Here is a 25,845-nt window from a genome sequence, read left to right on the forward strand (position 1 = left end):
AAGAAAAGGTTGTTCTCCAAGGTGACAAATGTAGAACTAAAACCCAATACTACAAAAACAGATTCAATTCTGTCCATTTCTCATTCTGTCCCTCAAAGAATAATTTAGATTGGTTAGGTGTATTAATTCATGAGTCATACTGGAAAAGCTGAAGACTAATGAGGCATTATTTGTTTAGGAAGAAAGGTGATGGTAATTTGATATTAATAATTAAAACTCGTGCCTTTTTATGCTTAAAAGGGAGTTTCATTTTTGTTTCTATTGGCATAAAAAGGATTCTTTAATGTTTTAGGCTACATTAAGTATACTGCAAGCTAGCATTTAAAAATTGCCTATTATTCAAGCATGCTATTTAAAAACTTGAATAGTCCTCAGAGTTAAAGCACAGCCAAATCATTAACCAGAAAATAAGAGGATTAGGCTGTGAGGTGGCTGACACCTGTAACCCCAGCACTTTGGGACGCTGAGGCACAGGATTGCTTAAGCCTGGGAGACGGATGTTGCAGTGAGACCAGATCACATTAGTGTACTCCAGCCTGGGTGACACAGTCAAACAATCTCAAGGGGGAAAAAAGAAAAAAAAAACATCCTGAGACAGGTCCTTCAGGAGGCATTCCAGGACAAGACATTGTTATCACGGGAGATGACATCTCCATTCATGATTTACTGTCCCTAAAACGTTCCAATGGGACAAGATGTGGAGGTGAAGAAGTTATATTGATAATCCTGACCCTGTGTGGATCTAGGTTAACGTGTGTCTTCATTTTTAACAAAAACAGTTTTAAAAGTTGAAAAAAAAATTAATTTTGAAAGAAGAAAAAAGCTTATAGAATATTTTTGTACAGTATACAATGTTTTAAGCTAAGTGTTATTACAAAAGAGTCAAGAGTTAAACAGTGTAGCCAGAGTGTACAGTGTTTATCAAGTCTACAGTGCTGTGCAATAATGTCCTAGGCCTTCACATTCACTCATCACTCACTCACTGACTGTACTGACACAGAGCAACTTCCAGCCCTGCAAGCTCTACTCATGGTAAGTGTCCATATAGGTTTATCTGTTTAAATCTTTTATACCGTACTTTTACTGTACCGCTTTTGTGTTTAGGTGTACAAATTTTGCCGCCACTGTGTTCCAGTTGCCTGCAGTGTTCAATATAGTAACACGTTGTACAGGTTTGCACCCTGAAAGCAACAGGCTGTAGCACATGTAGTACGGCCTGTTGCTTTTAGGGTGCAAACCTGTACAGTCTAGATGTGTAGTAGGCCATAACTTTTAGGTCTGTGCAAGTACACTCTGATGCTCATACAACAACAAAATCACCTAATGATTCATTTTCAGAACACATCTGTCATTGAACAAAGCATGACTATACTATTTTAAATTATCTTTTCATGGCACATCAGCAATACCAATATATTCAAGAAATTAAGCAACTAGTAACAATACTAATGTGTAGAAGATATTCATCGTACAAAACAATATAGTAAATCTACCGTACAATTTAAAACAAACAATACTCAACAACAGTTAACGTCAGGGGGAAAAAAGAGGAATCCTAAAATTGACATCTGTGCTCTGCCTTAATCGTATGAATAAAAAAGTTGTTTTATCTAATACAGTAAAGTTTTTATTCTGGTATTTATCATCCTAATAAATTCAACAAAGCATAAGACAAATTAAATTATCAAGTTTATCATGTTATTTAACAGCATACCTGAAATGAATCTAAATGTTGAACATAGGAGACAAAAAAATAAAGGCACATTCACCAACTATGTAGGCAATTAAAAATTATAGGCTCAAATTTATTCTTTTATAGTATGAAAAAATGAGTAGACATTGTAAAAATGGTATAAATAAAAATTACAAATGTTTTGGCCAGGCGCAGCGGCTCACATCTGTAATCCCAGGAAGGCCGAGGTGGGCAGATCACCTTAGTTCAGGAGTTCAAGACCAGCTTGGCCAACATGGCAAAGCCCTGTCTCTACTAAAAATACAAAAAAAAAAAAAAAAAAAAAAAAAAATACCTGGGTATGGTGGCATACACCTGTAATCCCAACTATCTGGGAGGCTGAGGCATGAGAATACCTTGAAATCGGGAGGCGGAGGCTGCAGTGAGCAGAGATCACACCACTGGACTCCAGCCTGGGTGACAGAGTAAGACTTCATCTCAAAAAAGAAAAAAAGCTATAAAGTTTTAAATGTAGTATACAGATGGTATGATGACATGGAGGATCACAGATTTGCCATTTGAGTGCAACATCTCTCTCCACAATCTTATAAAGTGAAAAGTACTGAATACAGTTTTGTGTCTTGCTGTGTAAAGTTAAACTGCTCTCCCATCCTCCACCTTAACCAGAATCTATTATCACCTCTACCCTAATTAAAACAGAATAGAGCAAGAGCCTTAAGTCACATCTGGCTAGCACAAAGCATTCTATACATTTTTGTGGCAAATGCTGCAGTTTTCAGTTAAGTAATGGGGAGACATTGGCTTTTTTTTAGAAATAGTCTTACTCTGTCACCCAGGATGGACTTCAGTCGCGCCAATCCTGGCTCACTGCAACCTCTACCTTGCCTCCTAGGTTCCAGGTCCAAGTAATTCTTGTGCCTTCACCTCCCCAAGTAGCTGGGAATACAGACACCCGCCACCAGGTCCAGCTATAATTTTTATATTTTTAGTAGAGATGGGGTTTCACCATGTTGGCAGAACTCCTGGTCTCAGGTGATCCGCCCACCTCGGACTCCCAAAGTACTGGGATTACAGCTGTGAGTCACATCACCTGGCCTGAGATCTGATTAACATCTGTTCTGGGAAAGCCTCTAAAATTTCTGGTTTACCCATTGTTCCTTGTGTAAAATCAGGTACTTACTGTATATCCTAACCTGAGGTCAAACAACTTGATGTACTTCAATGGCCCTACACAGCTATTCTGAATTATACTTTTCCTATGGCTTATAAACCCTGGATGTGGGGGTAATAGCATGGGGATCCCAAGACACAGACACGGCTTTTGATTATAAGTCCCTACTAAATGATTCTTTCTGAAAAACTGGATTTGTCACTCTTCAGTTTCTCAGCTTCCCTGGACTTTGGGGGTACGTTTGCATAGACAATAATAAATGTTTATTATGGTTTTGATGTTGGAAATGTCTGAAAAACCAGGTTATTAGATAATAAACACTCTTATTTTTTTCCAAAATCACAAGCCAATTATCTTCTACTGGCCTAGAAACCATTGGAACATTATTGATTCTATAAGTAAAAAAGCCAGAAGAAAGCAGAACTGAAATAAAGCAAATATGGCATAGCCATCTCACACATGGTGCGTTGTGATAAGAGCAGCTACTGGCCATGACTATATTATAAGGAACACCACACCTCAGGGGAGGTGAGGTGCCTAAGAGTCTTCGTTAAGGTGTCTTCAGGGTTCTTCAGGTCCCGTGAAACAGACACCCTGAGGTACTTTGGAACAAATACATGCCTACTCATTGAAAATGGCAGTTGTGGCAGGAGCGGTGGCTGACACCTGTAATTCCAACACTTTGGAGGCTGAGGTGACATCGCTTGAGCCCAGGAGTTCAAAACCAGCCTGGGCAACGTGGCGAAAACCCCATCTCTACTAAAAATACAAAAGTTAGCCAGATACGGTGGAATACACCTATAGTCCTAGCTACTTGGGGGGCTGAGGTGGGAGGATCACTTGAGCCCAAGGGCTTGAGGCTACAGTGAGCCATGACTGTACCACTGCATTCCAGCCTGGGTGACATAGCAAGACCCTGTCTCCAAAAATAATCATTATTATAAATTAAAAAAGAAAATGGCGGCCGAGTGTGGTGGCTCACGCCTATAATCCCAGTACCTTGGGAGATCGAGGTGGGTAGATCACGAGGTCAAGAGATCGAGACCATCCTGGTCAACAAGGTGAAAGCACATCTCTACTAAAAATACAAAAATTAGTTGGGCATGGTGGCGCACGCCTGCAGTCCCAGCTACTCAGGAGGCTGAGGCAGGAGAATTGCTTGAACCCAGGAGGTGGAGGTTGCGTGAGCCAAAATCGCACCATTGCACTCCAGCCTGGGTAACAAGAGCTAAACTCCGTCTCAAAAAAAAAAAAAAATGCCAGAGGTAAATCTTCTGAAGGTTTTATTCCTGAAATCCATGGAGAATAAGAATTCAAATTCCTAATAGCCTAAATATAGTTCTACCTTTTTTTTTCTTTCTTTCTTTCTTTTTTTTGAGATGGTCTTGCTCCGTCACCGAGGCTGGAGTGCAGTGGTACAACCTTGGCTTACTGTACCCTCAGACTCCCTGGGCTCAGGAGATCCCCCAACCTAAGCCTCCTGAGTAGCTGGGACTATAGGTGCACACCACCATGTCCAGCTAATTTCTTTTGTATTTTCTGTAGAGATGGGGGTTTTGCCATGTTGCCCAGGCTAGAACCAAACTCCTAGGTTCAAGAAATCCACCTGCCTTGGCCTCTCAAACACTGATATTGTAGGCATGAGCCACTGCACCTGGCCCCCTTTTTTTTTTTCTTAAAAAATGAAATAGAAAATAAAGAGAGAAGGATTAGGCAAAATCCAACAGAAAATGTGCAACAATTTACTGGGCAAAAAACCTAAAAGCACATCAACTAGTTTAGGAAGTTTAGGCAAGGAATGAAATTATACTCAGAGTTAACCCTGAGAATTTGCCAAACTGTAAATCAAGGTTAGAAGTTAAATAATTTGCCCACAGTCACCCAGCTATTGCAACTAACTAAAGACTTTCTGAAACTAATTCTCATCTTAGAAAGAAGAAGGAACCTACCGTTATATTTTCTAGATCAAGATGCTTGTTGTGTACGGTTTCACAGAGCCTTCGGATTTTTTCTTTAATTTTGTTCATGTCTTTTTCGTTCAGTAGCTTGGCTGATGAAGCATCCTGTTCCAGTTCCAAAAGTCGAATCATGAGATCTAAGCTAGCTCTATCAAGATCCATGTTCAAACGATCTCTACTCAGTATATACATGAGGGCAGCTGTACAGAGGGACAGATTCTTCAACAGACCAAAAAAAGAAAAAGAAAAAAGTTCATGTGAGCAACTTCTGACAATCTCAGGAAGTAAGACTGTTAATGACTTTTGCTTACAAGTTAAAATGCCTAAAACTTGTATTACTGACCATGTTGGAAACTTTAAAAATGTTTTATTCGGTGGTCCCTCTAAAAATATTCTGAAGAAACATGCTTAAAAAATGAAATGCTGTTGCCTAAAATTATCCTTTCAATGGACCCTCCATACATGAATGGCTGAAAGCTGTAAGACTATAAGCTGAGTTACATATTTCTTTGGCTATTCTGTGCTAAATGAAGAGTTTATAGGACATTTTTACAGACCTGTGTGTGTGTGTATGCGTATAGATTCTATTATGATATACCTCACTTTTTTTCTGAGACAGGGTTTCACTTTGTAACCCAGGCTGAAGTGCAGTGGCACGATCTCAGCTCACCGTCGCCTTGACCTTCTGGACTCAAGCAATCTTCCCCGCCTCAGCCTCACAAGTAGCTGAGACAACTGGCATGTGCCACCATGCCCAGCTGACTTTTTTGTATTTTTGTAGATGGGGTTTCACTATGTTGCCCAGGCTGGTCCTAAATACCTGAAGTCAAGTGATTCACCCACCTTGGCCTCCCAAATTGCTAAGATTATAGGCATGAGCCACCATGCCAAGGCTATTCTTTATGATATAGTAGAAAGTCATATTTCAGTTTAAAATCAATAAATGAAGGCCGGGTGCGGTGGCTCACACCTGTAATCCCAGCACTATGGGAGGTTGAGGCGGGCAGATCACGAGGTCAAGAGATGGAGACCATCCTGGACAACATGGTGAAACCCCATCTCTACTAAAAATACAAAAATTAGCTGGGCATGGAGGTGCATGCCTGTAGTTCCAGCTACTCAGGAGGCTGAGGCAGGAGAATTGCTTGAACCCAGGAGGTGGAGGTTGCAGTGAACCGTGATGGCACCACTGCACTCCAGCTTGGCACCTGGCAATGGAGCGAGACTCTGTCTCAAAAAAAAAAAAAAATCAATAACTGAAATAACAATTTTAAATCTGTGTCAAACCCTTAACATTTTTTTCTCCTGCGAAACACAGCTGTGTTTACATCTGTATGTAAACCCAGGACGCTGAACGACACATATTTGCATTTCTTTAAAATAAACCAATTGCCAGGTCTGGTGGCTCATGCCTGTAATTCCAGCACTTTGGAAGGCCAAGGCGGGTGGACCACCTGAGGTCAGGAGTTCAAGATCTGCCTGGCCAACATGATGAAACCTCATCTCTAGTAAAAACACACAAAAAATTAGCTGGGCATGGTGATGCACGTCTGTAATCCCAGCCACTCCGGAGGCTGAGGCAGAAGCATTGGTTGAACCCAGGAGGCAGAGGTGCAGTGAGCCAAGATTGCACCGCTGCACTACAGCCTGAGTGACAGAGCGAGACTCTGTCTCAAAAAATAAATAAAATAAAATAAAACATCGGGGAAGGATAATGTTAGGAGAAATACCTAATAAAGGTGACGGGGACATGGAGGCAGCAAACCACCATGGCATGTGTATACCTATGTAACAATCCTGCAAGATCTGCGCAAGTAACCCAGAACTTAAAGTATAATAAAATAAATAAAACAAAATAAAATACAAAAATTAGCCAGGTGTGGTGGCAGGTGTCTGTAGTCCCAGTTACTGGAGAGGCTGAGTTGTGAGGATTGCTTGAAAAAATAAAATAAACCAATCAAGTCTGGGTGAACCAAATAATTTTTTAAATCATTAATAAAATGTACCAAAATCACTCAGATCAGGTAGTTAAGTTAGCACATTCTACATATTTTTATTTATTTATTTATTTATCTATTTATTTTGAAAACAAGTCTCACTCTGTCACTGAGGCTGCAGTGCAGAGGCACAATCTCGGCTCACTGCAACCTCTGCCTCTGGGGTTCCAGCAATTCTTGTGCCTCAGCGTCCTGAGTAGCTAACATTACAAGCACGCACCACCACGCCTGGCTAGGTTTTTGTATTTTTAGTAGAGATGAGGTTTCACCATGTTGCCCAGGCTGGTCTTGAACTCCTGCGCTCAGGCAATCTGCCCACCTTGACCTCCCAAAGTGTTAGGATTACAGGCATGAGCCGCCACACTTGGCCAGCACACTCTACTTATACAATCTAAACGTACAATCTAAAAATACTGAAAGTGAAGTATTTTAGATAAATGTTAATATAAAAAAAGGTCTTACATTTGGGATATTCCAACACTTGAGATACTCTGTTCTTACACTTATTTCAACATACAGAAAATACAACTATCTAAAGATTTAAACTTTGAGCCCCTAGAAGTATAGAAGCGTCAGACCAGGTGTCTGATTAAATGTTTATACAGCAAATTATTTTTGGAAAATAGGATGCCATAGTAAAGGCCATGGGGAACCCACTGCCCTTAAATTACATACTGTAATGCCTTAGTCCCCTGTTAACTACATAATAAAACAAACAAAGTCTCTTTTTTGTTTGTTTTTAAGAGATGAGCTCTCACTAGGTTTCCCAGAATGGATCTGAACTCCTGGGCTCAAGAAATCCTCCCACCTTCATCTCCAGAGTAGCTGGGACTCCTTGTCCAGCAACTAACTACTTTTTGTTTGTTTGTTTTTTTTTTTTTGATACAGAGTGTCTGTCTCCCAGGCTGGAGTGCAGTGGCAAGATCTTGCATCATTGGAACCTCTGACTCCCAGGTTCAAGTGATTCTCCTGCTTCTGCCTCTTGAGTAGCTGGGACTGCAGGCGCATGTCACCATGTTGACCAGGCTCATCTCAAACTCTTGACCTGAGGTGATCCGCCCACTTTGGTCTCCCAAAGTGCTGGGATTACAGGCATGAGCCAAGACGCCTGGCCCAGAAGATGCAGTATTAAATTAATTCTGTATCACCTAATCCATTTTTAGAACATAATTTCTTTAACAAAAATATTGCAAGGCCATCTCAAAATACTACTAATGATAATAATTAGTAATGATGGTTACTTTCTTCTAATTTTGGAAAATATAAACCTAATTACTTTTGTTATGTTTGCTTATTAAGCAAAAACATCAAAGGCAAGGAAAATGAAGAATGCATTCCTTATCACAATGAGGCTATGTTCCAGAGTCAACAATGAACAAAAATGTTTCTAAAAAAGTTAAAGCTACATTTCCAAACCAGTTTTTTTTCCATGCATTAGTATCAAATAATACTAACAGATTCTTCTCAGCACTTTCTGATTATTGGGGAAATCATGCTTACAAAATTCAGTATCGGTATGCTACATTAGCCAAGATAACAAAATAAAATTTTAATAGTATAAAATGACAAATTAAGAAAAAACGTTTTCATGAGAAAATAAGTATTAAGCAAAAACTTCTGACCATAAGCACTACAAATTTAGCAAACAATGAACTCAATCTATAATTAGGATATATTTGTAGAATATCCAGTGAAGACATTTTTTGATAGCCAAACAGACTAGTAGTTTTCTCAATCTCAGAAAGTTAAAAATACCTGATGGTGCTGGGAATCATCCAAGGTTTTAAAGACCATTGCTACCATCCCATGTGCTCTCAGGTGCATTCGAAAACTGGGCATGGCACATTTAGTAGCCAAGCTAATAACACTAGAAGAAAATAGAGTAGGTTAGGGGAACTGGAAACAGCTAGTACATTAGTTTTTAGTTCGTGTAATACCATAACCAGCAAATAGGAAGGGGGTAAAAGGGTCAAAGCATTGCCCATACATCATCACAATATAAAAACCAGAGGCAAAACACATTATTAAAACTATACTGGTGCCTAGTATGTGACTAGGTACACTATATTTTTGAAAAATAACGTAATTGTCTTTAGTGCATTCTTTACATTACTACTATCATTAAAAGCTAACCTCAGAGTTACCTTTCATAATACTTCTAACAAAAATTAGAATTAATTACATTTGATTGAATATACTCCAAACGACTCAAAAATTCAATCAGAATTATGGTATTCAATCAATTCATTAGGGAATACAAAAGATCATCTTTTTATTTTGAGCATTTGGGTGTAAATGTAAGCACTCAGACCACAACATGCTTAAATAAATCTAATTTATTACTTGAACATCAAAGGTAAAAATAACTTAAAAGATTCTTTTTTAAAAATTATGTATCTTCTTTCTGGTATTTTTTTCTTCCTTTTTCTGGAGACAGAGTCTCACCTCACTCTATCATCCAGGTCAAGCCATCCTGCCACGTCAGCCTCCCAAGGAGCTGAAACTACAGGCACATGCCACCATGACTCACTTTTTATTTTTTATTTTTATTTATTTATTTTTTTTGAGACAGAGTTTCGCTCTTGTTACCCAGACTGGAGTGCAATGGCGTGATCTCGGCTCACCGCAACCTCCGCCTCCTGGGTTCAGGCAATTCTCCTGCCTCAGCCTCCTGAGTAGCTGGGATTACAGGCACGCGCCACTGTGCCCAGCTAATTTTTTGTATTTTTAGTAGAGACGGGGTTTCACCATGTTGACCAGGATAGTCTCGATCTCTTGACCTCGTGATCCACCCGCCTCGGCCTCCCAAAGTGCTGAGATTACAGGCGTGAGCCACCGCGCCCGGCCACTTTTTATTTTTTATAGACATAGGGTCACATTATGTTGCCCAAGGTGGTCTCGAACTCTTAGGCACATGCAATCCTCCATACTTGGCCTCCCAAAATGCTGGGATTATAGGTATGAGCCACCATACCGGGCAAAAAGATGCTTTAGCATGTTGTTCTTGTTTTTTAACCACTTAAAAACTGAAGCCTATGCTATGCTAAAAAGGCTGTGATCACCCAACTTTCCCTCTATCGTGTAGAACCAAATTCTTTATAAAGAAATGGATAGCTCTGGCCGGACGAGGTGACTCACGCCTGTAATCCCAGTACTTTGGGAGATTGAGCAGGTGGATCACAAGGTCAGGCGTTCAAAACCAGCCTGACCAACATAGTGAAAGCTCATCTCTACTAAAACTACAAAAAAGTAGCTGGGCGTAGTGGCTCGTGCCTGTAATCCCAGCTAACCAGCTACTCGGGAGGCTGAGGCAAGACAATCACCTGAACCCAGGAGGTGGAGGTTGCTGCAAGTGGAGATCGTACCACTGCACTCCAGCGGGGGTGACAGTGTGAGAAACGAGAAAAGAGAGGACAGGAAAGAAAAGGAAAGGAAAAGAAGACAGAGGAAGGAAGGAAGGAAGGAAGGGAGGAAGGGAGGAAGGGAGGGAGGGAGGGAGGCAGGGAGTGAGGGAGGGCGGGCAGGCGGGCATTTTAACATATCACTGGCTATATATACTATACACATCATAACAAAATTAAAAATGTCTGGCTTTTTGGACAACACATAGTTGAGAAAATTTAATACAGCATGTATATAATTGTAAAATATAAAAGTCTTACCTAAGGCAACGTGTGTTTAGAGGCTGAGTGCTCTTTAAGCCACTTAACAAGTACTCAATGTCATCAGTGAACTCTTGATTTTCACCAAATTCTACGACATCATTGAAGTGCTTCACGTGCTGAACAACAGTATATAACTGCCAAGAAAAAAAAAGTTCACCCCTTTTTATCTATGAACTATTTAAATCTGTGGGCTCACTGTACTTTATCTAAGTGCATAAAATAGTTTGTTAGATGGCAACAAAAATATTTTTAGAACAATGATGATGGTAGGACAAAAGAAGTTTGTGGTTCAAAACTGAGTATCAGTATACTGATATTTGTTGAAGATATTAAAAGGCTAAGCGTTACATACAAAAATCTATCAACATGCAGTAAACACTGTATATGGCTGCTTACTTCTTTGTCTTCTCGTCTGCATTTCAGTGCAGTAACTATATCTTGGTAGGGCTGAGTAGGTATTGTCACAGTTTTTATCACTTTGGATGGTGGCGCAGGAGCCTTAAAAACTCCATCATCTTTTTGATTTGGTTCCTTTGAAGACAGCCTCACCTATTAATAAAGGTATTAAATTAGTTGTTCTAAATAAATATACAAAAATAGGAACATCTCATCTATCTGGCAAATTCAGCTTCAAAAAAGTAAATAAAGCTTTTTTTAAAAAAAGGGGGAATGGGGAGGCCTCTCAAAGGTCTTTAGAAATATTTTCAATTCCATGCACTAACAGGTAAGACATATGTATGTCTACATACAGAAGAACCACTCAAGGATTCTTTCTGGTCTTTTTAAAACTTTTTATTTCACACAATTTGTTGTCTCTAGTACCATGAGAAAGACTACAGAACCACAACTGCATGCAAAAATAGCTTTCCTAAGCAGAAACGGACAGGACAGAAAAACTAGAGTCAAAAGAATTTTAACATCACAAGAGTGTGAAATAGTTTAGGGCAGAAACAAATAGCTGTAACAGGAGCATGATATATTACTACTAATATACAAAATGATTTCTTTATACTATCAAAAGGAGTCTAATCAGTTTACGAAGACAGGGAACTGTACATTATGTATTAGAAAAACTTCTATCCCCAAATTATTTGTTGCTATAAAGAACTAATTTACCTGATAACCCCAGATGACTGAAGCTTTACTGTTAACCTAGAAATCATGTATGATACTATCAGTCATTCTGGAGAAAACAAGTTGCTAAGAATCTTTTCCCTAATGTTTTGGATTGAAAAGTATTACTGGAATACAGAAAGAAATTTGCCTCTGAAAAGCAAATTAAGCACGGAAAGCCACTTAGAAATATATACAGGATGCAATATACAATATACCTCTTATACAAACATCAAATATGGACAATCTTGCTCTTCAGCACTAAATACTATGAATTCCATGAAATGTGGGTCAGGAGGTCTTATTTTTTCTGGCTTTCATTTTTAACCTAGCAGCACTAGAATTTCTGCTATCTTACCGACAACCCTCAGTTTTCCAATGAATTAAACTGAAACTACTGTTTTAGTGAGGAAAGTCAAAATAAACTGTTAAATAGGGAAGTCAAAGATTTACAAATTGTGAATTAAAAGAGTAACTGCTTAATTTATAGCTTATTAAAAAACACAAAATAAGTAAGTACAGTTCACTTACTGTGACACTCTGAGGTTTTACTACTGGTGGCCCAGGCAGTTCTTCTGAATCTGGATGATTCCAATGTCTGGCATTATATACAGCTTTTGTGGGTGACTAGAGAAATGAGAGAAAGATCAACTGCTTCCATCCTTATAAACGACTCTCAATAAACTAAAAATCATAAAGAATAATTTATATGCATAAATGTGTATCCTAGAAACAGCAGGACATAATTCCCATTCCCATGCCATTAGCAAATATAATCACTGTAGGACTAGGTCACAGTATCGGCAATTAGTGCTCTGAGCAACTATGACTGACCAAGAAAAGATGGCACTTGAAAGTAAACCTAGGCAGGGCATGGTGGCTCATGTCTGTAACCCAGTACTTTGGGAAGCCAAGGCGAGTGGATCACTTGAGGTCAGGAGTTTGAGACCAGTCTGGCCAACATGGTGAAACTATCTCTACTAAAAATAACAAAAAAATAGCTGAGCCTGGTGCTGCACGCCTGTAATTCCAGCTACTTGGGAGGCTGAGGCAGGAGAATCACCTGAACCTGGGAGGCAGAGATTGCAGTAAGCTGACATTGATCCACTGTACTCCAGCCTGGGAGACAGAGTGAGACTCCATCTCAAAAAAAAAAAAAGTAAGTAAACCTGCTGCTAGGCTTGTCCTGACTAACTAATCAACACATTTAATTCAACATGGGCTGGGCATGATGGCTCATGCCTGTAACCCCAGCACTTCGGGAGAGTGAGGCAGAAAGATCGCTTGAGTCCAGGAGTTTGAGACCAACCTGGGTGACAAAGCAAGACCCCATCTCAAAAAATTAAAAAAAAAAAAAATAGTAATGATGATAATAATAGTTCAACATGTTCTTTGGCAAAACTTTATTCTCCATACTACTGATTCATGCCTCACAATCTTCCAATCTTCCAACAACGGGAATCCAGCAGTTTATGACAGATAATGCAGTCATTTAAAGCAAACCACTGCAGCCAGATGTATGCTACCGCTCAAAAGTTCTCAATTCTGTTTAGAATACATATACCACATATTCCAAAAGTACCATGTAATAACATACACGATTTCTGCAGCAAAATGTCACACTAAGCAGGACAAAGATGTAAAGTCTCTCATATCAATTCAGGTTATTGTGCTGCCCTATCAATTTACTTAAACTTATAGGGGGGATTTTCAGTTTTAACACTGAATTTCAGAATTGAGAACAGATGACAGTAAACCTACAAAATCAAATCAAGGAAAAGAACAAAACCCTCACTTTCAATAGAAAATGCAGAATTACAAAGATTGACAAGACAGAAAGGTAATGCCTCATTCTGTCTATCTTCTACAAAAGTGATGTTAAATTATGTTCTGAAGTTCAAATAAATGGTGTGGTCATAAACCATTTCTTTCTTTCATAAACAGATGTTCTTTCATAAATGGAGAAATTTTCTGTTTATGAAACTAATCTTATTTTCAGTACAACACAGAAATAAGTGGAAAAATAATATTTCAAGACTGTCCATAAATCCACATTAAAAAAGCAGCTATCTCCCCTTACTAGTTGCAGTGAAGCAACACAATTAGCATTAAGCATTAGTGTGACCTAATGGTTAGCTTTTTATATACCATCTTTAAGTAAGGCAGAAAAACATCATTTGTATTATGTATACAGACCCATCACTCTTATATGCCAGTTTGCATAATATGATGATGCATTAGCAATCCGAAACAATTTATGCAGTCACGCAATGACTCAAACTGGTTTCCTGAGGCACAACACATAACGTGGACACAATTTTATGTGACTAAAACCTACCTCTCTATTCCTTCCACTCTTATCAAAGACCAGCTATATAACGTGTGTGTCTGCTAGCTATGGATCCCTGATTTGAACTACCATTAGTACCGCATGCATACTCAGAGCCCAGGCTTTGGTAACAGCCTTTTGGTAAGAACAAGGGCCTTAAAGCTCAAGCATTTTATTTCTTTTTAGAAAGCATTGACTAGGCCAGATGCACTGGCTGACACCAGTAAGTGCAGCACGCCTGCAGTCCTAGGCAGGAAGATCACTTGAAGCCAGTTGTTCAAGACAAGCCTGGGCAACAAAGCAAGACCCTATCTCTAACAAAAAATAAAACAAATAAAATTTAAAAAAACAAAAAGAAATTAAAAAAAAAAAAGCACTGATGGCTCGGTGCTGTGGCTCACACCTGTAATACCAGCACTTTGCGAGGCCGAATCAGCTAAGGTCAGGAGTTCAAGACTAGTCTGGCCAACATGGTGAAACCCCGTCTCTAACAAAACAAACGAACAAACAAACAAACAAAACAAACAAAAGCACTGACTACAGGTAATAATCTAGCTACCTAGTTCCATAGCTAACAAAATACTAGGGTGGCTCAAAGTTCTAAATTAAAACACTGTAAGGAATACCTGAAAGAGTATCTGCCTTATAAGTATTAAATACTATTGATAATAATTGTTATTTGATGATGTGCTGCTCAGTTTAAGTCTAATACATTTGTAAGAAAACAGAAATACATAGCCTAACTAACTATTAAAGAATATGATAAACAAATAGGATAACTGATGTGTCTAGAATAATAGGATAACTCATCTCAAAACTCCTTGAAGCATAATAGTATATGACTGAATAGCTTATATTAAAAGGTCATATTAAAGGAACATTTGGTTATGCTGTTGAACAAGGCGATTTAGTAACACTATTAGATTTAAAGCTTTTGATGATGCTTTACCATTTTAATACTAATAAGCAATATAAAGGGAAGAAGTCCAATAAGAACTTTTTCTTGACTCTTACTTCAATTACAAGACTAATATAGGACTTACTAAGGGAGGAGGGATACTGGAGACACATCCTTCTAACTAAAAATTAAAATAAGTAATATCTGTATATGGCTAACATACACACATGGCAGAGAGCGGAAGAAACAAGGAAAGAGAAAAAGGAACACCGACTGAGCTTTTTCCATCATTCCAAAACAGTACAATAATTCCACATGCTCATAAGTGAATTGTGTATGTGAAGCACACAACAGTGGTATGTCACATACTAACTTCACTCAATGAAAGTGATTGTGTGTGTACATGTAAAAATAACATACAGCAATCAACTTTCCATGGAAAATCAAAAATCACCCTTACCATTTAGCAACCTAGCTAAATGTTAACAGCATCATTCTGATTGCATCACCAGGCTTGTCTTTAATCTTGTTAATTTTACTCTGGTTTGAAAAGCCAATACAGGGCCAGGCACAGTGGCTCCAGACTATAATCCGAGCATTTTGGGAGGCTGAGGCAGGTGGATCATTTGAGCTCAGGAGTCAGAGACTAGCCTGACCAACATGGTTAAACCATCTCTACTAAATACATAAACTTGGCCAGGCATGGTGGCAGGTGCCTGCAATGCCAGCTACTTGAGAGGCTGAGGCAGGAGAATCGCTTGAACCCAGAAGGCAGAGGTTGCAGTAAGCCAAGATTGTGCCATTGCACTTCAGCCTGGGCGACAAAAAAGTGGCTCACGATTGTAATCCTAGCATTCTCGGAGGCCACGGCAGGCGGATCACATGAGGTCAGGAGTTCAAAACCAGCCTGGCCAACATTGTGAAACCCCATCTCAAATAAAAATATTTTTAAAGTTAGTGGGGTGTGGTGGTGGGCATCTGTAATCCCAGCTACTCAGGAGGCTGAGGCAGGAGAATTGTTTGAACCACGGAGGCAGAGGTTGCAGTGAACACAGATCCCGCCATTACATTCCAGCCTGGGCAACAAGTGTGAAATTCAATCTCAAAAAAAAAAAAAAAAGAAAGAAAGAAAGAACGAAAGAAAAAAAAAAGAGAAGAACAGCAGATATAGCAAATAAACCAGATTCCTAAACTTTTTTTCTGTGTTAAAAAAAAAATCTGTGGCTAGGCGTGCTGGCTCTCACCCGTAATCCCAGCACTGTGGGAGGCCAAGGCAGACAGATGGCTTGAGCCCGGAGTTTAAAACAGCCTGTGTAACATGGTGAAACTCGGTCTCTACAAAAAATAGAAAAATTAGCTGGGCATGGTGGAATGTGCCTGTGGTCCCAGCTACTCTAGAGGCTGAGGTGGGAGGATCACCTCCTGAGTCCAGGAGGTAGAGGCTGCAGTGAGCCAAGATCATACCACAGCACTCCAGCCTGGGGGACAAAGCAAGATCCTGTCTCCACAAAAAAAGGTGGATTATGTTTGCTATACAAATTAGTAAGAAAAATACTTACAACAAAATAAGCAAAAAGTTTGTAAAAAGAACATTCTAAATATTCAGAACCATTTTAGCATACTTCAATACTAGTAATCTTAAATATATTATTCTTTTGTATTCAGTGCTCTGGGGCATGATAAGCAAGAAAAACCTCAAAAGTGACATTCCATTAAAGCTAAGGAAAAAAAATATTCCAGTGATAAACTGAAGGGGCATTTCTCCATGACAGAGAATATAGCTTCTATAAATACAATGGATAAAAATTGGTTTTTATACCACCACCAAGGTTGTGGTTAAAAGACTGGATTGCTGAATCACAACTATAAACCAGAGGAAAAGGCTGGGCACGGTGGCTCATGCCTGTTATCCCAGCACTTTGAGAGACTGAGGTGAGCAGATCACTTGAGGTCAGGAGTTTGAGACCAGACTGGCCACCATGGTAAAACCCTGTCTCTACTAAAAATACAAAACAATTAGCCAGGCCTGGTGGCACACGTCTGTAACCCCAGCTACCCCGGGAAGGCTCAGGAAGAAGAACTGCTTGAGCCCGGGAGATAGAGGTGGAAGTGAGTTGAGATTGCACTACTGTACTCAGCCTGGGTGACAGAGTGACACACCAGCTCAGAGAGGAGAAAACAAAAACAAGAAAAAAAACACCAGAGGAAAGGAAGCATTCCTTCCTGAAAAGCTAAGAGGAAGTGACAACACGATGTTATCCCCCACTGGACTGCTCATAAAAGGGGGGAAAAAGGAATTTCTTAAGCCATAAATACTTCATAAACAATAAGAGCAAATTTATTTATACATTTTAAAAACTATGTGCTACATGAAGACAAAAATAGTAAGCTGATTAGAATTCATCCAGCCTTACCCACCGAAGGATAACACCAATAATTCAATCAGCATGAAGTACAACTAAATGAACTCTGAAGAAGTACTGCACGAATAACCGTGTGTGGATGTGTGCACGGTACTTTAGTGGAAATTCAAAAGGGGAAAGAAGAAAACAAAACAATCTCGATTTGGATTTTTAAAAATTTCATGACAGAGGCTGGGCGTAGTGGCTCACACCTGTCATCCCAGTACTTTGGGAGGCCAAGGCAGGCGGATCACTACGTCAAGAGTTCAAGACCAGACCCGCCTGGCTAACGTGGTGAAACCCTGTCTCTCCTAAAAATACAAAACGTAGCCAGGCATGCTGGTGTGTGCCTTCAATCTCAGCTACTCGGGAGGCTGAGGCAGGAGAATTGCTTGAACTGGGACTCAGGAGGTGGAGGCTGCAGTGAGCACAGATCATGCCGAAGCACTCCAGCCTGGGCTACAGAACAAAACTCCATCTCAAAAAGAAAAAAATTCTTTACAAGTCTTTTATAAAAGACAATTTGAATCAGATGCAGGAGAGGAAAGTCTTACAAAGAATCTTTTAGCTCTCTACAACTCCCTTTTAAGCATAATAATACAATCTCAAATTGTCTTAAACTATAAAAAATGTAACACATGTTAAATATTCCGAGTATTGAATTATTTGAGGGAAGACTAGAGAAATTCCTAAATTAAAGCCAACAGCATCTGTACTATCAAGAACTAGAAATTGTAATATGCAATATGCGACACTGTGTGGAGAATCTAATCCACAGCTAACAGCAAGAAATAAAGCTGCAAAGTACTTCTTCTCTGCCTGAATCAATTACCTACTACAGGTAGTAACAACTTTTAAAAAGACAGCTGCCTTTTTTTTTTTTTTTTTTTTTTTTTGGCTGGAGTTTTGTTCTTGTTGCCCAGGCTGAAGTGCAATGGCGCGATCTCGGATCATCGCAACCTCCACCTCCTGGGTTCAGGCAATTCTCCTGCCTCAGCCTCCCGAGTAGCTGGGACTACAGGCATGTGCCACCATGCCCAGATAATTTTTGTATTTTTAGTAGAAACGGGGTTTCACCATGTTGACCAGGATGGTCTCGATCTCTTGACCTCGTGATCCACCCACCTCGGCCTCCCAAAGTGCTGGCATTATAGGCGTGAGCCACCACGCCAGGCTGACAGCTGCCATTTTTATGAAGAAATTGTCAGTTCCTTTCTTCATGAAGAACAACGCACACCACTACCCTGAGTATAACTTCAAAAGTGTAACTAGTAGCCACAGTTTTATAAAATAAAAGATATAACTTTTACTACATAAAAGTTATAAAAATAAAAACCCAGAAGCTATAAGTATCTTGAGACAACACCTGTGATTAGGGAATATCCATTCTACCCTTCCTTTAAGAACATTTAGCTGGACACACGCTCACATAGATTTTTCAACATCTTAATGCTTGTATGGGCATGTCACTAAGCTGTAGTCAATGACATGTGAAGAGAAGTGAGGTACACCTTCTGGGTCCTGGCTTCTAGGGAAGGTTCACTGCCTCGCCTTCCAGTTCTATCTTAGTCAAGAGTCTAGAAATGGCAGAACACTACCACACAAGGGATGCCTGGGTCCCCTACACTGCAGCAGTTTGAAAACTGTCCAGATATAAACAACCAGAGTCTGGTAAGCCAGAGAAAAATAAGCTATCTATTAAAAACTATTTTGGGATTTCTTTTACAACATCTGAACTAAATCCTAAGACACCACCTTTGAACAACAGTAAAATTGAGATTACAAACAAATAATAATAGGACATGCTGAAAGTATAAAATTTTGGCAATACTGGATGTGAGTAAACTATGCACATATAACAATAAAAAGAAACAACTTAAAAGATATAATCAGTCAAGGTGTAAGAGAATGAAGAAAGACAGAAACTAAAGGAGAAAATAAAACCTAAAACCAACTTTTTAGAATTATAAAAATATATACTAAGAAAGACCTATATGAACTGATACAAAGTGATTTCCAAGAAATACTATTCAATTTTAAAGGAGAAACAGTGCAAAAGAACACAATAGATGCTACTTTTTATGTAAGAAAAAAAATTTTTTTAATTAAATTTTTTTTTTTTTGAGATAGAGTCTCGCTTTGTCACCCAGTCTAGAGTGCAGGGGTGCGATCTCAGCTCACTGAAACCTCTGCTTCCCAGGTTCAAGTGATTCTCCTGCCTCAGCCTCTCAAGTAGCTGGGACTACAGGCGTGTGCCACCACGTCCGGCTAATTTTTTCTACCTTCAGTAGGGAGATGGGGTTTCACCATGTTAGCCAGAATGGTCTCGATCTCCTGACTTCGTCATTCGCACACCTCGGCCTCCCAAAGTGCTGGGATTACAGGCGTGAGCCACTGTGCCCCCCTTTTTTTTATTTTTTTAAGTCAGAGTTTCACTCTTCTTACCCAGGCTGGAGTGCAATGGTGTAATTTTGGCTCACTGCAACCTCTACCTCCCAGGTTCACGCGATTCTCCTGTCTCAGTCTCCTGAGTAAGCTGGGATTACAGGCATGTGCCACCACACCCAGCTAATTTTGAACTTTAGTAGAGACAGAATTTCTCCGTGTTTGTCAGGCTGGTCTCGAACTCCCAACCTCAGGTGATCTGCCCACCTTAGCCTCCCAAAGTGCTGGGATTATAGGCTGAGCCACTGCACCCAGCTGAAAAATTTTAAAGTCTGCTTATTTTTATATAAAATAGAAAAACAGAAATAAAAACAGAAAACAATAAAATTGGTTCCTTACAAGGGTGGATGACAGACTAGAACAGCTCTCAGATGAAGACCTCATTAAACTTACCTTCTTAGTTTTTTGTCTTTTATAATGTTGTACATTTTAAAAAAAAAAAAAACAGTAAGAATGGAAAGGGAAAACATCACCGTTCTGTAAATCAAACCAGAACAAAGAAACCTACTCATATTTCACATGGACAGCAAATACTGTGAAGACAGACAAACCACCCATCTCACTGACCAACCAAGAGGCAGGCAGGCAGAAATAATCCCAAGTAATTTGTGCACACATTATTTGACTTTATACCCTCAATCGTGGCAGGGTGGAGTAGGGCAGGTGCAGAACTGCCAAACAATTCCTAAACATTTTTGTAGAGTTACTTATTATAGTGGAATGGGCGAAGCAATTCTGTACCTATTTAGGTATATTATTAAAGGTTGAGTAAATGTGCTGCTGTTGTTCACTGTGAAAAAGACAGAAGGCAAGAAAGAACCCTGGGTTCTCACTGTGAAAAAGACAGAAGGAAAGAAATCCTGTGAGGATGCATTGATACCGTAGGTATCAGTGTGAATTCATGATTTCTAGATCATTTATGTGCATAGGCATGAATCCACATATATATGTGAAGGTATATTTATATGTGAATATACATGTATGTATGTAATATACGTATACATGCATGTTTCCTATGCCTGTTTGCTAAAAGGGCCAAGAAGCAAAGAGCACACCTAGAGCCCATTATCATAGTCTCCAGTACCACTCTCCACTAAGAGAATGATTACTCCTCAGAGAATGGGCCTGATCCCAAGGCTACAGCTAAGCAGGTAACAAGATAAATCTGTGTTACACCAGGAAGAAAGACGTTTTCATAGAATGATGGGGACCTGGCAGAGGAATAAAACAGCCAGCTTGATGAGGCTCTACTAGCCAAATGAGGACCAATTTAGGCTCAAAAGAATTAAGTACAGTAAGCCGGGTGTGGGGGCTCACGCCTGTAAATCCCAGCAATTTGGGAGGCAGGCAGATCACCTGAGGTCAGGAGTGTGAGACCAGCCTGACCAACATGGAGAAACCCTGTCTCTACTAAAAGTACAAAATTAGCCGGGCATGGTGGCACATGCCTGTAATCCCAGCTACTTGGGAGGCTGAGGCAGGAGAATTGCTTGAACCCAGGAGGCAGAGGTTGAGGTGAACCAAGATCGCACCATTGCACTCCAGCCTAGGCAACAAGAGCCTTGGTCTCAAATAAAAGAATTTAGTACAGTAATAGATTATAAACCATTGGGGAAAAAGTAGGTATTCACTAAGGAAGTCAAATTCATAGGAACGAGGAATAGAAAGGTGTTTGCCAGGGCTGGCAGGTGGGAAAATGGGATTTTGGTCAAAGGGTACAAACTTCCCATTATAAAATGATTAGGTTCTGAAGATCTGACTTATAGAACGGTGACTACAGTTAATAATAATGTACTTTATAGAGTCATGAACCACATAACAAGGTTTTGGTCCATTACAAACTTCATATACAACAGTGGTCCCATAAAATTGTAAGGGAGCTGAAAAATTCCTGTTGCTTAGTGACATCCTAGCACAATGCATTAGGCAAGTGTTTGTGGTGGTGCTTTCATAAACGAACCTACTGAGCTGCCAGTGTTATAAGAGTATAGCACATAGAATTAAGTACAGTATGTAACACTTGACAATGACTAGTAACAATAACACAGTTACTGGTTTACATATTTATATATATTACTACACTGTATTTTTAACCATTTTTGAGTACACTCCTTCTACATATCAAAGGAAAAAAGTTCACTGTAAAACAGCTTTAGACAGGTCCTCCAGGTGTTATTCCAGAAGAAGGCTGACATCATAGGATGACAGCTCCATTCATGTTATTGCCCTTGAAGACCTTGCAGTAGGGCAAAATATGGAGGTGAAAGACAGTGAGAATGATGACCTCGATCCTGGGAAGGCCTAGGCTAGTGTGGTCTTAGTTTTTAACAAAAAAATGATTTTTTTTTTTTTTTTTTGAGACAGTCTTGCTCTGTTGTCCAGGCTGGAATACAGCGGCGTGATCTCAGCTCCTGCCACCATGTCCAGCTAATTGTTGTATTTTTAGCAGAGATGGAGTTTCACCATGTTGGCCAGACTGGTTTCAAACTCTTGACTTCAGGTGATCCACCCGCCTCGACCTCCCAAAGTGCTGGGATTACAGGCATGAGAGCCACCATGCCCAGGCAACAAAGAAGTTTTTAAAGTAAAATTAAGAATAATTTTTAAAAGAGAAAAAAGCTTAAAGATATAAAGAATGAAAATATTTTTGTACGTAGTATAGTGTGTTTAAGCTGAATGTTGTAACAAAGCCAAAAAGTTCTAAAGAAATTAAATGTTTATAAAGTTAAAAAGTTACAGTAAGCTAGCTGGCCACAGTGGCTCACGTCTGTAATCCCAGCGCTCTGGGAGACCACGTGGTGAGGATCACTTGAACCCATGAGTTTGAGACCAGCCTGGACAGCATGGTGAAACCCCATCTCTACAAGAAATACAAAAATGGGCAGGGTGTGATGTTGTCCACCTGTAGTCCTAGCTACTAGGGAGGTTAAGGTGGGAGGATCAATTGAGCCCAGGAGGTTGAGGCTGCAATGAGCAGTGATCACACCACTGTACTCCAACCTGGGTGACAGACTGTCTCAAAACAAAAAGCAAAAAAAGAAACCAAAACAAAAAAGCCATTACAGTAAGCTGAGGCTAATTATCATTGAATAAAATTATTGTCTTATAACTTTAGTGCAGCATATGTGTACAGTCTTTATAAAGTCTACAATAGTGTTCTAGGCTTTCACACTCAGTGACTCCCCACAGCAACTTGCAATCCTGCAAGCTCCATTCACGGTTAAGTGTCCTATATAAGTATACCATTTTTATTTGTATTTTTACTGTACCTTTTCTATGTTTAGATACACAAATACTTACCATTGGGTTACAACTGCCTACAACATTCAGTACAGCAACATGCCAGGAGCAACAGGCTACCCCATATAGCCCAGGTGAGCGGTAGGCTATCTCATCTAGCTTTGTGTAAGTACACTATTTGCACAACAATGAAATCGCCTAATGATACAGTTCTCAGAACGTATCCCTGTTAAGCAATGTGTGATTGTAGTACAAAATGGAAAAACAAGTGAAATTCCTAAACACCCTAACATACACAAAGGCACACATGCGTGCGCATACTTACACTTTCTCTCTCTCTGACCATCCCCCGCCCCGCCAACTGTCAAAGGGATGCCAGTGCCCTTTTGATAACCTATGGACACATTTTCTCATTTCAAGCCTCATTTCCTGGGAAATAAGAGTAAAATATTTTGAACTTTGAAACTTTAAAGGAACCTATACTAAAGAAAGTAAGATTAGGCTGGGTGTGGTGGCTTACACCTGTAATCCCAGCACTTCGGGAGGAAGGCAGGTGGATCACTTGAGATCAGGAGTTCAATACCAGCCTGGCCAACATGATAAAACTCCGTCTCTACTAAAAATACAAAAATAGCCGTAGAACATGGTGACACCTGCCTATCGTCTCAGCTACTCAGGAAGCTGAGGCAGTAGAATCACTTGAACCCAAGAGGCAGAGACTCTGCAGTGAGCCAAGATTGCGCCACTGCACTCTAGCTGGGCAACAGAGCGAAACTCTGCATCCAAAAAAAAAAAAAAGAATAGTACTTTCGTTCCATATTAAAATCCTGCCAGAATAAAGTATTAAAAAAAAAAAAAAAGCACAAGAATTGGATCACAAAGAGAAAATAAATTACATTTTCCTAAGTCTTTTTGAGTTAGGAAAGTCAAAAAAGGAAGATATATAAGGAAGATAAATGCTTCTGGTTTGGAACAAACACACTGAGGAAATACTAAGAGTGCTCAAAATTCTGGTAGGAAAAACAATTCTGCCTTTTTAAGATACTCTTCTTATTCCTTTTTGTATCCCTAGCACAGTGAAAGTCATGTAATAAACACTAAATAAAAACAAAGATGGAAAAAAGGATAACTAAAACTAACTCCCTCTCTTCCATACCCAGGCCCAGCCAGAATCTGCTCAGCTTCAACAACTCTTTGGATCACCGACCCAGGAGCTGTAAATGAATGGCAGCATCTATTAACTGCCACAATTTTGCCAGTTTCCCTAACCACCAAGCCAACTGCTACAGTCTTTTTTCAGGCTTCATATCAATTAAGAGCTCAGGTTTCTAGTACTTGAGAATATAGTGGCTCTCACAATACCACATGATGACTGGATCTCAAGATGGTCAGTGAGTCCCCAAACATAGAACAAAGGTAACACTGGGTAAAACTGTTCTGACAGATAGATGCTATTTCATGAGAGTGGGTTCTAACTGCTACAGGAAGATACTGTGTGAAAGAAACATTGTTTTTGGGTGAGATGTAGGAGCACTTGCCCTTAAAAGTCACTTCAATTGTAAGATTTTCTAGTGAGTTGACAACCTGTATAAACTCATTTTATAAAACAAAAAAATTAAGTTTACCAAACTATGAAGCTATACCCAACTTTAAAATGCAGGTTTATATAATTATAACATTCTAAAACAACTAAATATGTAACCACGATTTATACTGATAAGTTTTAATTGCCCAGATGCCCACTATCCAGTGTCATATTGAAGGACAGATGGGAAGAAAAAATTAAGTCCAAAATGTTCCTTAAAGAGTTAAACAAAAGACAGTGCCAGAAGGACATAGTTTGAAACCATAGGGGAATGATAAAAGTAAAGGTACAGGCTGGGCACCATGGCTTATGCTTGTAATCCCACCACTTGGAAAGCCAACACCAGCAGATGGCTAGAGCTCAGGAACCTGAGACTAGCCTGGGAAAAATGGTGAAATCCCATCTCTACAAAAAATACAAAAAATCAGCCAGTTGCAGTGGCATGCACCTGTAGTCCCAGCTACTCGAGACGCTGAAGCAGGAGAATCACTTGAGCCCAAGAAGTCGAGGCTACAGTGAGACATGATCGCACCACTGTACTCCAGCCTGGGCGAGAGGAGTGAAACCCAGTCTCAACAACAACAAAAAGAAAGAAAGTAAAGGTATAAATATTTGAGAATTGAAACTGAGACTGACGTTGTGGTTAGTTTCATCAATGACCCAGCAGCAGTCTTAAAGGCAAAACAAGATGGCCAACATCCCAGGTAAAACACAACCAATCCTGCAAGCTGAAAACCTGTGTAGTCAGGCTAACTATACAGACAATGAATGCTTACAGGCAGTAGCTGAATAAAAAGGTAGAAATCAAACCATAAGCAAGGCAAGCAGGACACAATCTATCAGCACAAATATGACAGATACAAATAATGGCATGTAGAGAAACCGAAGCCAGATATCAGAAACCAGATGACATTTCATGAATGAAAGCACCAAGAATTGCTCCATCATCAAAACCTTACCTAGAAACAACAGGTACTTAAATCCAGGTATGTTTCAACACAATCTATCAAATTCTATCTTTATTTTTTCTCACCAGCAAATGACAACTTTTCTGATTCATCATTTCAACTATGTTCTTGCTAGAAGTTTTCTTTACCCTTCTCATCTTCTTTCTGGACATGTATTCCTACAGCCAGCCCTCAATCTGGATATTAACAACTTCTCTATATTCCTGTGAGATGTTAAAGTAAATTCTCACAGACAAGTATGCTTAAGAGCTAATGCTTTCTAACACAAGGTAGAGGGGCAGGGAGAGGGAAGGGGGACCTCTTCGCCAGACTCTGTCAGCAGTACTAAAGTCAGGAAGATGGGCGGCGTAGTCAAGAAATTGGCTATATACGTGAGGATTG

At 39.6% G+C, this 25,845-nt stretch overlaps 1 protein-coding gene across 4 annotated transcripts in view; it reads right to left on the reverse strand.

Moving 5' to 3' along the window:
* WAPL (WAPL cohesin release factor) overlaps positions 1-25,845 on the reverse strand; it is a 90,484-nt gene that overhangs the window by 26,833 nt on the left and 37,806 nt on the right. For 3 of the 4 annotated variants that reach the window (XM_064374409.1, XM_064374407.1, XM_064374408.1), the window contains exons 5-9: positions 12,129-12,224; positions 10,881-11,033; positions 10,482-10,618; positions 8,575-8,686; positions 4,814-5,041 (exon numbers count right to left, since the gene is read on the reverse strand). In XM_064374409.1, coding sequence (XP_064230479.1) covers positions 4,814-5,041; positions 8,575-8,686; positions 10,482-10,618; positions 10,881-11,033; positions 12,129-12,224 — 726 coding nt within the window. The remainder of the gene's footprint in view (positions 1-4,813; positions 5,042-8,574; positions 8,687-10,481; positions 10,619-10,880; positions 11,034-12,128; positions 12,225-25,845) is intronic. The other variant, XM_064374411.1, reaches the window with a different exon arrangement.

This window comes from Aotus nancymaae, unplaced genomic scaffold, assembly GCF_030222135.1.
Source record: "Aotus nancymaae isolate 86718 unplaced genomic scaffold, 86718_ANA_hifiasm-v0.15.2.pri h1tg000010l, whole genome shotgun sequence".
Classification (NCBI taxonomy): domain Eukaryota; kingdom Metazoa; phylum Chordata; class Mammalia; order Primates; family Aotidae; genus Aotus; species Aotus nancymaae.